This window comes from Natator depressus, chromosome 7 (genome assembly GCF_965152275.1).
Source record: "Natator depressus isolate rNatDep1 chromosome 7, rNatDep2.hap1, whole genome shotgun sequence".
NCBI classification, from domain to species: Eukaryota; Metazoa; Chordata; order Testudines; family Cheloniidae; genus Natator; species Natator depressus.
Window position 1 is genome coordinate 80826518 of NC_134240.1, and position 13927 is coordinate 80840444.

General features: G+C 42.2%; 1 protein-coding gene across 1 annotated transcript in view; it reads left to right on the forward strand.

The window, feature by feature from the left end:
- The first annotated feature begins 1152 nt into the window (after window positions 1-1152).
- The window catches only part of STOX1 (storkhead box 1), a 37627-nt gene continuing 24852 nt past the window's right edge, over window positions 1153-13927 (forward strand). The window contains exon 1 of the mRNA XM_074958899.1: window positions 1153-1456. Within this exon, the coding sequence (XP_074815000.1) occupies window positions 1153-1456 (304 nt within the window). The remainder of the gene's footprint in view (window positions 1457-13927) is intronic.

Here is a 13927-nt window from a genome sequence, read left to right on the forward strand (position 1 = left end):
TGGATTTCATGCCAGGACTGGTCTGTAGGGTGATTGGCTCAAAAGTGTGAATTCGGACACTTTTCGGGGCGGGGGGGGGGTGTGGAGGCTACAGTTGCATATATAAGACAAAAGAAAAGGAGTACTTGTGGCACCTTAGAGACTAACCAGTTTATTTGAGCATGAGCTTTCGTGAGCTACAGCTCACTTCATCGGATGCATAGCATATTGTGGAAGGGTTTTCTCACCCTTCCCCCCACCCCCCCCCACAGACACACATACAAACTCACTCTCCAGCAGGGTGAGAAAAGGGTGAGAAAACCTGGATTTGTGCTGGAAATGGCCCTCCCTTGACGATCACTTTAGATAAGCTGTTACGAGCAGGACAGTGGGGTGGGAGGAAGTTTTGTTTCATGGTCTCTGTGTGTATATAATGTCTTCTGCAGTTTCCACAATATGCTATGCATCCGATGAAGTGAGCTGTAGCTCACGAAAGCTCATGCTCAAATAAACTGGTTAGTCTCTAAGGTGCCACAAGTACTCCTTTTCTTTTTTCTTTTTACGAATACAGACTAACACGGCTGTTACTCTGAAACCTGTCATATATAAGACAAGGACCCAAATCTCAGGGTATCCGGTCATGCTAGTGCTCAGGGAGTGGTCTAAACCTGAGGTTGGATGGTCAAGTGAAGCCCCACTCTCCCCTGCAAAGCGCTATCAGCGGGGTGGGTGGGAGCCACCGCTCCTCCCACGGGGCCCAGCGGGACCTTGCCTCAGGGAAAGATTTGGGGGGGGGGCCTCCCAAGTATCATGGGGTAGCCGTGTTAGTCTGCAGCCACAAAAACAACAAGGAGTCCGGTGGCACCTTAAAGCCTAACAGATTTATTTGAGCATAAGCTTTCGTGGGTAAAAACCTCCCTTCTCCCGTGGGACAGGCGAGGTGCTGGCCCCCCGGCGGCTCTGGGTCCTGGACACTCGCTACTCATAGGGCACAGACCCGCCCCCCGCCGGAGCAGAGCCAGCTTCAGGCGCGGGGCCAAGCCGGGGCTCGCGCAGGTGCCTTCCCAGCTGGCCCTGCCCCCGCGGCGCTGTCCCCGCCCCTGCCCGCAGCCCGGCTCCTTCCTCGGCAGCTCAGGGGCAGCCGGGCAATGCGTAGCCGGAGCCCGCCTGAGCATGCCGCGGCCGCGCCGCGCGGTGCAGCTGGCGCCCGGCTCGCTGGCCCTGGTGCTGCGCCGGCGGCGGGAGGCGGCCGGGGAGGCGAGCGGGGCGGCGCTGTTCCGGGCCTTCCGCCGGGCCAACGCCAGGTGCCACTGGAACGCCGGGCTGGCGCGCGCCGTCTCCCGCGTCTCGCTGCAGGGCTGGCTGCGGGGCGGCGTGCTGCTCCTGCAGGGCCCCGCCGCCCCTCTGCAGCGGCTGCGGGACGCCTGGCTCCGCAGGGCGCTGCGGCCGCCGCAGGGGTTTCTCATCCGGGCAGTGGGTGAGTCTGCGGGGAGCGCTGGGCACCCCAGAGGGGAGGCGTGTCCCCAGGCTGGGCTGCTCTGTTAGGAGGTGACCCCAAAGGGGCAGGGAGGGCGCTGTCCCCATCGCACGCTGAGGGGTGAGTGTGGCTGATCACCAAGCAAACCCCGTAAGGGGGCCCCTGGAGAGAAAGCAGCTAAACTGGAAGGAGGGTGCCTGCCCTGTGGCATAATCGCACTGGGGCGGGGGAATATTTCTCCCTCCCTTGTCCTCTCTTTCTGGGGCTAGGGAGCCTTCCGTTGGCTTTCCGCTCCCCCTTCTCTGTGGCCAGAGACCGCTGGCCTGGCAGCGCAGTCTCGTGCTAAATTCGTAATTGCGACACAAACCAAAATATTATAAGTTAAAATGAATCAACCTCCCTGGGTAGATGATGTCTGGTGTGAAGCATGACGTGCCTGTGTTGCTGGAAAAAAGCAGCCGGGTATCAAAGAGGTCTGAAGGATGCTGGTGCATTTTTATTGAAAAGAAGTTGGCTCTGCTTGAGAGAGAGAGAGGCACTTCACAGGCAGCAGCAAAATGTTCTCAGGCGCCTGGAAAATAATGTGCAGTTGTTTAAAATAATTTACATGTATGTGACACTGATGGACTGACCTTTCCTGGGCTAGTGATCTGTTTGTAGATTCAGTAAAACTCCCCTTAAAAGTTTCCTTTACTTAAGTACTTTCCAGTGTGGACTCTTGGTCCTGCTAATATGCATGTGTGTAGCCCCAAAGTGGGAGTCACTGTTATTCATCAGCATAGGCGTTTGCAGGATCAGGGGTTTCTACAGATTCTGTGATGCCTGTACAAACCAGTACATATGGACATTAATTTCTATGACTAAAGGAAACTGGCTATTTTTTAAAAAAGGAGGACCTGTAGCACCTTAGAGACTAACAAATTTATTTGAGCATAAGCTTTCGTGAGCTACAGCTCACTTCATCGGATGCATTCAGTGGAAAATACAGTGGGGAGATTTATATACACAGAGTACATGAAACAATGGGTGTTACCATACACACTGTAACAAGAGTGATCAGGTCAGGTGAGCTATTACCAGAAGGAGAGCGGGGGGGGGGGAACCTTTTGTAGTGATAATCAGCTGCACTGCTATGGGTAACTGCATGGCCCCACAGTATGCCAACATTTTTATGGCTGACTTAGAACAGCGCTTCCTCAGCTCTCGTCCCCTAAAGCCCCTACTCTACTTGCACTACATTGATGACATCTTCATCATCTGGACCCATGGAAAAGAAGCCCTTGAGGAATTCCACCGTGATTTCAACAATTTCCATCCCACCATCAACCTTGGCCTGGACCAGTCCACACAAGAGATCCACTTCTTGGACACTACGGTGATAATAAGTGATGGTCACATAAACACCACCCTATCCCGGAAACCCACTGACCGCTATGCCTACCTACATTCCTCCAGCTTTCATCCAAACCACACCACATGATCCATTGTCTCCAGCCAAGCTCTACAATATAACTGCATTTGCTCCAACCCCTCAGACAGAGAAAAACACCTACAAGATCTCTATCAAGCGTTCTTACAACTACAGTACCCAGCTGCTGAAGTGAAGAAACAGATTGACAGAGCCAGAAGAGTACCCAGAAGTTACCTACTACAGGACAGGCCCAACAAAGAAAAGAACAGAACGCCACTAGCCATTGCCTTCAGCCCCCAACTAAAACCTCTCCAAAGCATCATCAGGGATCTACAACCTATCCTGAAGGACGACCCATCACTCTCACAGATCTTGGGAGACAGGCCAGTCCTTGCTTACAGACAGCCCCCCAACCTGAAGCAAATATTCACCAGCAACCACACAACAGAACCACTAACCCAGGAACCTATCCTTGCAACAAAGCCCGTTGCCAACTGTCTACATATCTATTCAGGGGACACCATCATAGGGCCTAATCGCATCAGCCACGCTATCAGAGGCTCGTTCACCTGCACATCTGCCAATGTGATATATGCCATCACGTGCCAGCAATGCCCCTCTGCTATGTACATTGGCCAAACTGGACAGTCTCTACGTAAAAGAATCAATGGACACAAATCAGACGTCAAGAATTGTAACATTCAAAAACCAGTTGGAGAACACTTCAATCTCTTTGGTCACTCAATTACAGACCTAAAAGTTGCAATTCTTCAACAAAAAAACGTCAAAAACAGACTCCAACGAGAGACTGCTGAATTGGAATTAATTTGCAAACTGGATACAATTAACTTAGGCTTGAATAGAGACTGGGAGTGGATGGGTCATTACACAAAGTAAAACTATTTCCCCTCCCCCCCCATTCCTCACACATTCTTGTCAATTGGAAACTGGAAATGGCTTACGCTCAGATAAATTTGTTAATCTCTAAGGTGCCACAAGTACTCCTTTTCTTTTTGCGGATACAGACTAACACGGCTGCTACTCTGAAATCTGGCTATTTTTTGTTTGTTTGGTCTTCACTTAGTGGAAACGGTGTGACTTTGTTTAGTACTTTTAGTTCCATGTATGATACTAATGGATACAACTAGGTTTAACATTAGTACTGTAAAAGTTTCCTTTAAGTACAAATATTTACTGTAAGTTTTAAATGAAAATACTGTCGTCCTGATCCTTCACTTGGATCCATATGGGTAGACTCCTGCAGCTGTGCAGAGCCCCATTGAAGTTAACTATTGAAGTGTTAGTTGGTGGGAATATTATTTAAAGATACCCTGAGCAATCTGTTAGCCAATGTGGTGGGAAGCCATCAAAAAGAAAATGACTTGGAGATCTGAGAGTAGGCCTATCTTCATACCAATGAAATTGACCTGAAAATATTCGTTTAAATAATTGAAAGCTAGCCTACTTTTTTTCCAGTGGTGTGGTCCTCTTAGTTTAAATAGGTTGGGTTTTTTTTTGTTTTTTCCTGGTGAATTTATTTGCTTTCACTTTTATTTTGTTGCATATATTTGCTATATTTTTAAAGGAATAACTAAATTAATTGAAAAGTGACATGTTCTCTCTATTTAATGAAGCCAGTGGCTTTTTCAAAAGAACATGGTAAAATGCTGTGAAGAGCATCAACAAGTTAAATAACAAATTCTGATCCTCTCTCACCCCAGCCCTTTCTAGTATGCTCAATTAAATCATTTTATAGTTTGTGATTAGAATTTTATAGTTTGTGATTAGAATTTCTGACTTGTGGGACCTAGTACTGATACTGCTAGAGTGGATATAAATGAGCAAGGAAAGAATATAGTGTCCAGCATGAAATCAATGGGAACTTTGCCACTGACTTCAGTGAAGCCAGGATTTCATCCCATCTGTATAAACTACGGGAACTACATGTACATCAAAGGTGATATGCAGCACTGGTTTGACTTTTAACTAAAACATTGTGGACACTATTAATTACAATTTAAACAAAGATAGCCAAGATTTAGTGAAGACTTAAAGGCCATCAAATGGACACAAGACTTTTTATTTTAGTGTGGGTGGAGGAGGATTCTGGAGGAGCTGTTTGTTTCTAGTGTGTTTTGGGAGAGAGTGGTAGTCCAGTGGGGGAGGTGAACTCAGCAAATTGAGAATGAACTTGTTTTCATTATTGGATAGTTGTAAACATCTACTTAGATCATAAACTCTGTGGACAAGGACTGTCTTGTATTCTGTATTTGTACAGCATCTTGCACAATGGAGTCCTCCTGGTCCATGGCTGGAGCACCCAGTTGTTTTAAAAAAAATGGACAGAAACTGTTGAATATTCTAATCAGATTGCATTATAAAGAGCAGCATGTAGACCTCAATACCATTTGGCTTATGCAATTAGTTGATATCCAATTAATTAAACTAGTGGCCCATCTGGTCTAATGAGGTCAGATTGCAATCGTGATTATTATGCATAAAAGTATTGTACCCTGATTATGGGAGTGCTCTTTTTCATTGAAGACCACTCAGAAATGCAGAATATGGCAGCCCACTTGTTTAGTTGTGGTTCACACATGGAGCATATTACACTTATGCTCCAGAGACTGCACTGGCTCATGGTTTTTCAGGTTGAATTCAAGGCGTTTGTTTTCATCCATGAAGCCCTTTATGGTTTGCATCCTGTGTATTTCAAAAAGTTCTTTGTGCTTTAACCTGACAATAGAGAGAAACTGGGAGATGGAGGTGCTAATCCCTACATTTGTATATCTATAGTCTGAAGGCAGGACATTCTCACTGGGGTGCCCTCAGTTCTAGAATTTGCTTAGCCCTTGCACCAAATAGAACCTAAAGTTTTTCACCTGCAGAACATGTTACAAGGCCTATCTATTAGGCTTTTCCTCAGTTGGGGGGAAAAGGATATCAAGGCTGCTGCTTTTTTTTTATTTTATTTTTTTTTAGGTAGGTTGTGGAGTTCTTTGGGTCATTTTTGAAATGGTTAATTAGGATAATTTTTGGCTCTGTGTGTGTGTGCTTATAGACAGCACTAAATTTGCAAAATGAATATATAAATATCCAAGTATGTGATAAGTGAGATACTTAAGTGTTGTCCTTGCTCTGTGTCAAAAATCTACGTGTTTGCTTGCTTGTTCTTTTAATCTGAGTTATTTGCATTTAACCTAATGTCTGAATTTTATGTGTCTATATAAAACACATGTTGTTATTAATAGAAAAATGAGCTCAACATGCTAATTCCTAGTTTAAAATCCTGGGTGGTTTTTTTTTTTTTTTTTTCTTTTAAGGACCTAGTAAATTTGTTTGGCTTTTCACTTTGGTAAACTATCCTCTGTCCTGCTTCCCTTAGCTGTCCTATTATCAGTTTTAACACACATTGAGGGGAGGTGGGGAATAATTTTCTTAAGTCTACATTTACCAAGATAATCAGTTTGGCACCTTTCTCACAGGGACTTTGTGTGTAACCAAAGTTGGCTAGAGATCTCTTAACAGATTCCCTGACCAGTATAACTAGGACCTTTATTCAATTAAACATGTGATTTCATTAGCATTGATAGAAAAAGGTACTTTATATTCTAACAAATGAGGTTCTTATTTTGTTATTGAGGGAAACATTCATCAAGTGGGTTACTCTCTGCAGGTAGACTGGTTTCTGTAAGTTAAACTTTTTTGCTCTTGCTAATATCCCTGGCTTTCGATCATTAGCATAAGTATTTAAAGTGAAGTTCTACTTGAAAGTGACTGTAAAAATTGCATTGTGAGATGGGTGTTTGAAATTTTTCTGATCTCAGATTAAATGTGTTCTTATGAGTAAAATTGTTATATAATCAGCCCTGCAAATTCAGCTGGCTTCTTTTAAATATCAGGTGTGTTGATAGTAGCCGACAGTACACAAAGGATCAATGAGGCCAGTATCACATCTGACCGCCTTTGACTTCTATAAACCCAATGGATCAGGTACCCAGTTTGGAGCCAGGGGAATTTTGGCAGTTGATTATTGAACTAGAATAAAATCCAATTCACTGTCCCAGAGCTGTGTTAGTACTGCAGTGTCAACAGTAATAAAACCGGTTTCAGAGTAGCAGCTGTGTTAGTCTGTATTCGCAAAAAGAAAAGGAGTACTTGTGGCACCTTTGAGACTACCAAATTCAGTGCTGAATGCGTCTGATGAAGTGAGCTGTAGCTCACGAAAGCTTATGCTCAAATAAATTTGGTAATCTCTAAAGTTCCACAAGTACTCCTTTTCTTTTTTTAGTAGTAAAACCTTACTTCAGGGAATAAAGTAAGGCTTGGTTTGTACTTAAAAAAATAGGTTGGCATAGCTATGTCTGACTTACTGTGCAGACAAAAGCCCTGGTATAGATTCAGCTATGTTGAGAGAAGAGGGATATTTATGGAGAGTTCCTCCCAAGCCTGAGGGCAGCATGGGAGAAAGCATGGAGCTGTTTGTGAAGATTATGCATGTAAATTTGGTTTGCTATTGACATTGTGGCAGAGGTAGGTTTTTAAAGGGAAAGGCATACCTTTCTGAACTCATCCACATGGACTGTCATCTTTTAAATTGCACAGGGGAGCAGCACGAAAGAAAGCACAGAGTTGTTTGTGAAAAGAAGTCAAGGATGGGAACCATTGTCAGAGCAGAGGGGAGGGGTTGATGCAAAGTGACACAATTGATTAGGTCTGAAGGGGCAGAGTTGTCTAGAACAGTGGTTCTCAAACCGTTGCGAGGCCCCTGGAGGGGCTGCAAAAAGGTTTCAGGGGGCTGCCAAGCAGGGTCAGCATTAGACTTACTGGGGCCCAGGGCAGAAAGCCGAAGCCCTGTCGCATGGGGTTGAAGCCCGGGCCCTGAGCCCCGCCACCCACGGCTGAAGCCAAAGCCTTAGCAATGTAGCTTTGTGGGGGCTCCTGTGGCATGAGGCCCCAGGCAATTGCCCTGTTGCTAGACCCCTAACACTGGCCTTGGATTTTACATGCAGAAAACCCATTATTGTGACACAGGAGGGCCGTGGAATTTTTATAGCATGTTGGGGATGGCCTCAGAAAAAGTTTGAGAACCCCTGGTCTAGAACCTTGAAGGAAACATGCTTGAGTCTGATGCATAGTAGAAGGGGAATATTCAAAAAGGGGAATGATGTGATAGCTTTTTGATGATTGAAGACTATTAGTATTAATTTGTATTGAGATATCACCTAATGGCCCCAGTTCTGTTGTGAAGAAGCTGCACTTTTAACTTGGACTTTTCTTTGTAAATATGCTGGACTGGAGATGCACAAGCTTGATGGTAAGAGCATATAAAAGTGCTACAGAGGAAAAAGCCATTTGGCCCAATAAGCATATTCTCTCTCTTTAAATCTATTATTAGATGTTACTCTACCTCCCGACTTTCTTTCAATTCTCTCTTGCTCCATAGAAATGTCTAGTTTCCTGTCATTTAGATCTAGGGCCCTACCAAATTCACGCCATGAAAAACGCATCATGCACCTTCAAATCTGGTCTCCCCCCATGAAATCTGGTCTTTTGAGTGCTTTTACCCTATACTATACAGTTTTCACAGGGGAGACCAGCGTTTCTCAAATTGGGGCGTCCTGACCCAAAAGGGAGTTGCAGGGGAGTTGCAAGGTTATTTTAGGGAGGTTGCGGTATTGCCACCCTTACTTCTGTGCTGTCTTCAGAGCTGGGCAGCCGGAGAGCGGCAGCTGTTGGCCGGGCGCCCAACTCTAAAGGCAGCGCCCCGTCAACGGCAGTGCAGAAGTAAGGGTGGCAATACTATCCCATGCCACCCTTACTTCTGAGCTGCTGCCTTCAGAGCATGGGGGCTGCTGACTGAGGGCCCAGCTTTGCTGGCAACAGTGCAGAAGTTGGCAGTACCATACTATGCCATGCTTACTTCTGCGCTACTGTTGGCAGTGGCTCTGCCTTCAGAGCTGGGATCCCCGCTAGCAGCCACCTCTCTCCATCTGCCCAGCTCTGAAGGCAGCACCGCTGCCAGCAACAACACAGAAGAAAGTGTAGCAGTACCCTAATCTCCCCTATAATAACCTTACGACCCCCCCTCCCAAGGCTCCTTTTTGGGTCAGGACTCCTACAATTACAACACAGTGATATTTCAGATTTAAATAGCTGAAATCATTAAATTTTTGATTTTTAAAATCCTATGACTGTGAAATTGACCAAAATGGATGTGAATTTGGTAGGGCCCTATTTATATCGTTTTTGCTTCTTTGTCCTTAATTTGCAATTTATTCCATATGTTCAGTATGATTTGATTGAAGTGGTTTCACTTAAAATCTATTTTTCTGCAGTACATCTTTCCAGCACAGTGATGATATACTGAAAGAAATATTGAATGTTACATAGTTCTTATACGTTGACTTGCACAACCAAAAAAGATCTGATTTTATCATGTGTTTAATGTTTAAAAATAGATTTTATACTTCGGTTGAGGCAACCTAATTTTTCAACTGCAACTCTGTATAGGGTTTATAAAATAGTAGAGCCAGTTGCAAATTTTTGTGACAAACTGTTTTTTATCAGAAAATGCCCATTGATCAAAACTGAAACTGTCCATAGGAAAGGATTGGTGTTGACTATTTTTTCTCATTTCAAAATAAAGTTGGAAAAATAATTGAAATGTCGCCAATGGCATTTTTTGATGACAGAGGGAGTTGGTTGCAATTTTGTAACTGTGTCATGCTTCCATTGAGAGAGATGAGGGAAATTAGTCCCCAAGGGAAGAGTTGAATTAATTATATGTTCATTTTAGTCACTGCATGGCAACTGTGAATTGGAGAGATAAGGAAAGCATTTTGGTGAAGGACACAAAAGTAAAAGTAGACATTCAGTCTCTCTTGAAGAAACAAAGCTGCAACTATATTGAGAGTAATTTAATAAATGAAGGGGAGAAAATTCAGTGGTTCTTGCTAGCTCTTATTTGAAATTGCATAGATCTTTTCTGGATGGCCCACTCATTGAAATAGGTTGCCAATGCTGCTGTTCTGCTCGAGTGATTATTTTGGTAGCCCATTGTCTGTCTTCTCTGGCTATTAATTAGAGGTTGCTTCCACAGCATCCCAGCCTGCTGTCTTTCCTCTGATCATCCTATGCAAATATAGTTTGTTGAAATCGTCTTCTCGATGCCAAAAGTCAGCCCCCTCTTGATTGCTAATCTCAGATGGAAGAGGCTGATGGAAAGCCTTGTCAACCCCTCTTGCTTGTTCCTTGCCATCTGCAATGGCAGATCCAGGGAACTACAAGCAGTCCTTCCAATGACAGCAGCAACTTTCTGTCAGAAAGGAAGTGAAGTTGGAAAGCTGCAGACAAAACAAGTTCTAAAAAGTAGCCTTTTTAAAGACCAATATTAGTTTGCCTGTATTTTTTTTTAATGCAGAATTTTTAAAAAACAATATATTTTGTCAACACAGGATATCACTTTCAAATAACCCATCTTATTCTCTTTAGAAAGTTCCTTCAGAAAGAGATTCAGTAATGTGGAAAACAAGGAGAATGAACACTTTTTATGCTTCTTTTGTACTATCAGTTTGATACCAGCAAAATTCTCGCCTGGTGTGTCAGGTACATGGTGAGAAAGCATTTCCTTCAAATTTTGAGAGAAAATGTAGCCTTTTTTTACTAGCGGGTGGAGGTTAGGAGTATTTGAATACTTGAATTAGAGAACCTGCTAACTATACAGCAGTGGACCTGAAATGTTGAAATTCTTCGCAAGCAGCCCATTTAGAACATCTAGTAAAAATGCCCTGCACGCTTCATTTAGACCCTGATCCTGCGATCAGATTCACACAAGTGGACCCTTACTGAAGCCAGTGGGACTCCACGTAGGCGCATGGGTCCATCCACTTGCAGAATTGGGGCCTTGATTTGACCTGAGGCCTGGTTGGAACACCAGCTGAATGTAAGAAGTTCATCCCACCTGAATTGTATCCCATAGGATGAATGTAATTATTTAATATGTCTACACAAGTTCACTTTACAGTCATAGGAACAGCGGTATACTATACCAGCAAAGCACTCCTGGTGTGGATGCAGCTTATACTGGCAAAGCTGTGCTTTGTACTGGTATAGTAAAGCCCTGGCTCTCGTCTCCTTGAGTGAGCCATGCGGGTCAAAGCACAATTTTGCCTATATAGCTGTATCTGCACTAGGGGCTTTTGCTGTCACAGCTGTGTTGGTCTTCATACCCTGACTGACAACTATTCTGGCAAAATCTGTAGTGTAGAGCTGGCCTAAACAGAAGTGCTGATATTTGGGAATTGGCATTGTTATATTGGCTGTACATTGTATAGTTTATTTGGCAACTCATGCATGATAGTATTGACAAACAGTTCTACAAATACTAGCAACCCAGTTACATGGGTGTTTGACTACCTAACGTTTCTGTTCCAGTTGCTTACATTTGTATTATTAATATTGAAATTAAACTTGTGTAACTCTGCAAATTTCTACTCAGAGTAAACTTTGATATTCTTTTAAAACTCATTTACGTTTTACACATTTAAATTGTTGAGAACAAATTATATATTTTTTTAAAGCATCATAAATAAACTGAAGAGAGAGCTCCTAAATAACATGTAAACTATGTATACAGTAATTAATATCAATGTTAGCATCATAATGTCACAACATATCATTATGGAAAGCCTAGGTGAAATTGTTTTTTGAGCAGTGCTCACTAATATTTTGAGACTTTTAGAAATCTCATGATTCTTGAGACCTTCCATTTGCTGAGTTGTTCTGTAACGTTACACATGGGGGAACACAAACTTAATGAGGATAGCAACTCAGCAGGAGATTGTTGATGTGCTTCTTGGATTCCTTTTTCTTGGATTTCCTTACTGTGCACTTCTTTCATGTCTGTTCCAGACTTTGATCTGCTCTGGTAAACAAGGTTACAGGTTTAAAAATCAAGGTTGATTAGTTTTGTAACCAAATAAGTTAGTGTGTGGTTTTTTTTTTCTATGTGCTGACTTGAAAAGTTTTGGTGGCCTAAGAAACATGTTGTACATGTTGTATTTTTTATAACTGTATATAGGTAATCAGAATATAAAGAATATTTTCTAACTAATCTCAAATTTTTAAACTGTTATGCCCAAATTTATTGCTCTAGGGCTATTTCCAGTACCCTGAGTCTGAAACTGTGAACTAGTGTGTTCTATTTAGTATTTGATCTCTGATTATTATAGTCATTTCTGTAAATCCTATGCTGCTAAATCTCAGGAAGAATGTCTTGTGTTCTTTGAAAGATGACTTATCTTGAAGCAAGATGGCTTTGAAAACTTGTCTGTTGTTAGTTACTTACTCATCTGATGCTCCTAATACCATGACTATGAGAGCCTGTTTTTGATTCCAAAGACTCAGTATCTCGGAGCACTCACAATTCCATTTGAAGTCAGTGGCAGCTCCAGTCCTCAGCACATTTGAAAATCTGGCTCTTCATTTAAAAAAATCCAAAACAATAGAAATATTACCATATGCAATAGATGGCCCATAGCAAAGATTGTCTAACCAATAAGTAATTGTCCCTGTTTATATCACTTCTGCTTGATATGTAGTATAGTGGTTCAATTTAATTTGTCTTGAAATTAAAACAAACAGTTCTACAAAAATGATTGGGGATGGAAAAATTAAAGTGCATGGACAGTCTCTCTGTTGCTGGAAACATCTAGCCCCTAGAAAATGTTTCATTTGTTTAAAGATTCTTCTGATTTTTTTTTTTAAAAGAAAATGAAATATTGCTTGAATTTTGTTCTTGGTCTTTGAGTTCTTTTACATTGCCATTCAGAAGTTCCTGATTAGACTTTAGCAGTATTAACCCCCAACTCAGAATAAAAGCTACAGTTTGTACTCAATCTTTTTTATATTGTACAGGTTTGTTTCATTTCCTGGCATGCAAATATGACTATAGTATGTGGGTTGCAGAATACTGATTTTTTAAAAAGTACATATTTACATTATCTTGTGTAAATAAGGAAGCAAAGTTTAAAGTAACACTAGTTTAATGCAATCATCAACTATCAACAAATTCCTAAATCTCATTTCAACATTTATTTTCGCTAGTCTTAACATGTCTATCTCTCGTTATACTGGAGGATGCTGACTTTCATGACCAATATGAACAGATGCATTTCAGTTGTGAAAATTGTGAATGTTTGTTGAAGGCCCATGGGAATCCAATAGCTTTTCCAGATGGCTGTTGTTTTGCATGGCCTCATTAACAACATGGTATAAATGTAACCATACCCTTTCTTTTTTAAATTGGTGTAATCCAAGGGAACTTCACAGTTAACATAGGTCAAAGGTGGTGGTAATGGTTGGAGTTGTGCAAAGCAGGGTAGTCGTAGCGAGAAATACGATTGCCTGCATTGCCTTGATGTGTAATGATATCTAACAAGATCAACAGGCAATCTTAGACACTTCAGAAACTAACATTAAGGTTGGTGTACTATATTTCTAACAGATTTGGTTTATGAAGACACAAGCAAAACCAGCGTTCCTAAAGCAGTGTCATCTACACAGACAGGCACGCTTTTTTGTTAACCCTGTTTTTTTTTTAAACTGTTTTATTTTATTGTAGTGGATGTGACACATTGACAGTATCCTGAACAAAACATATGGAATTAACTTTACTGAATTAAGTTAAGCCTTCTTGAATTATGATTAATACTTTGGGGTACATTGTGTTAAAAATGCAATTGTGTATGTGTTGTGGAATTGTATGTATTTTCATGGGAAGAGTAAAGAGGAGACTAGCAGGGGGTTGATTAGGTAAATTCACTCAAGTTGTAACATTTCCAGAAAAACCACCTTTCTGGAAAGAGAGAAGAGGGAGTTTAAAAAAAAAAAATAGAACTACTCCTCTTGAGCATGTTCAGTGAACCCTGAAATTTTTACCAGAACCAAATGAAGCCCTGCTCCCTTTGAAATCACAACACGGATGTTCTCCACTTGGTTTGATCAGGTGGGTTCAGGCAGGAAGGGGGACCACTGTTGGGACAGCTTACAGTTTTGGA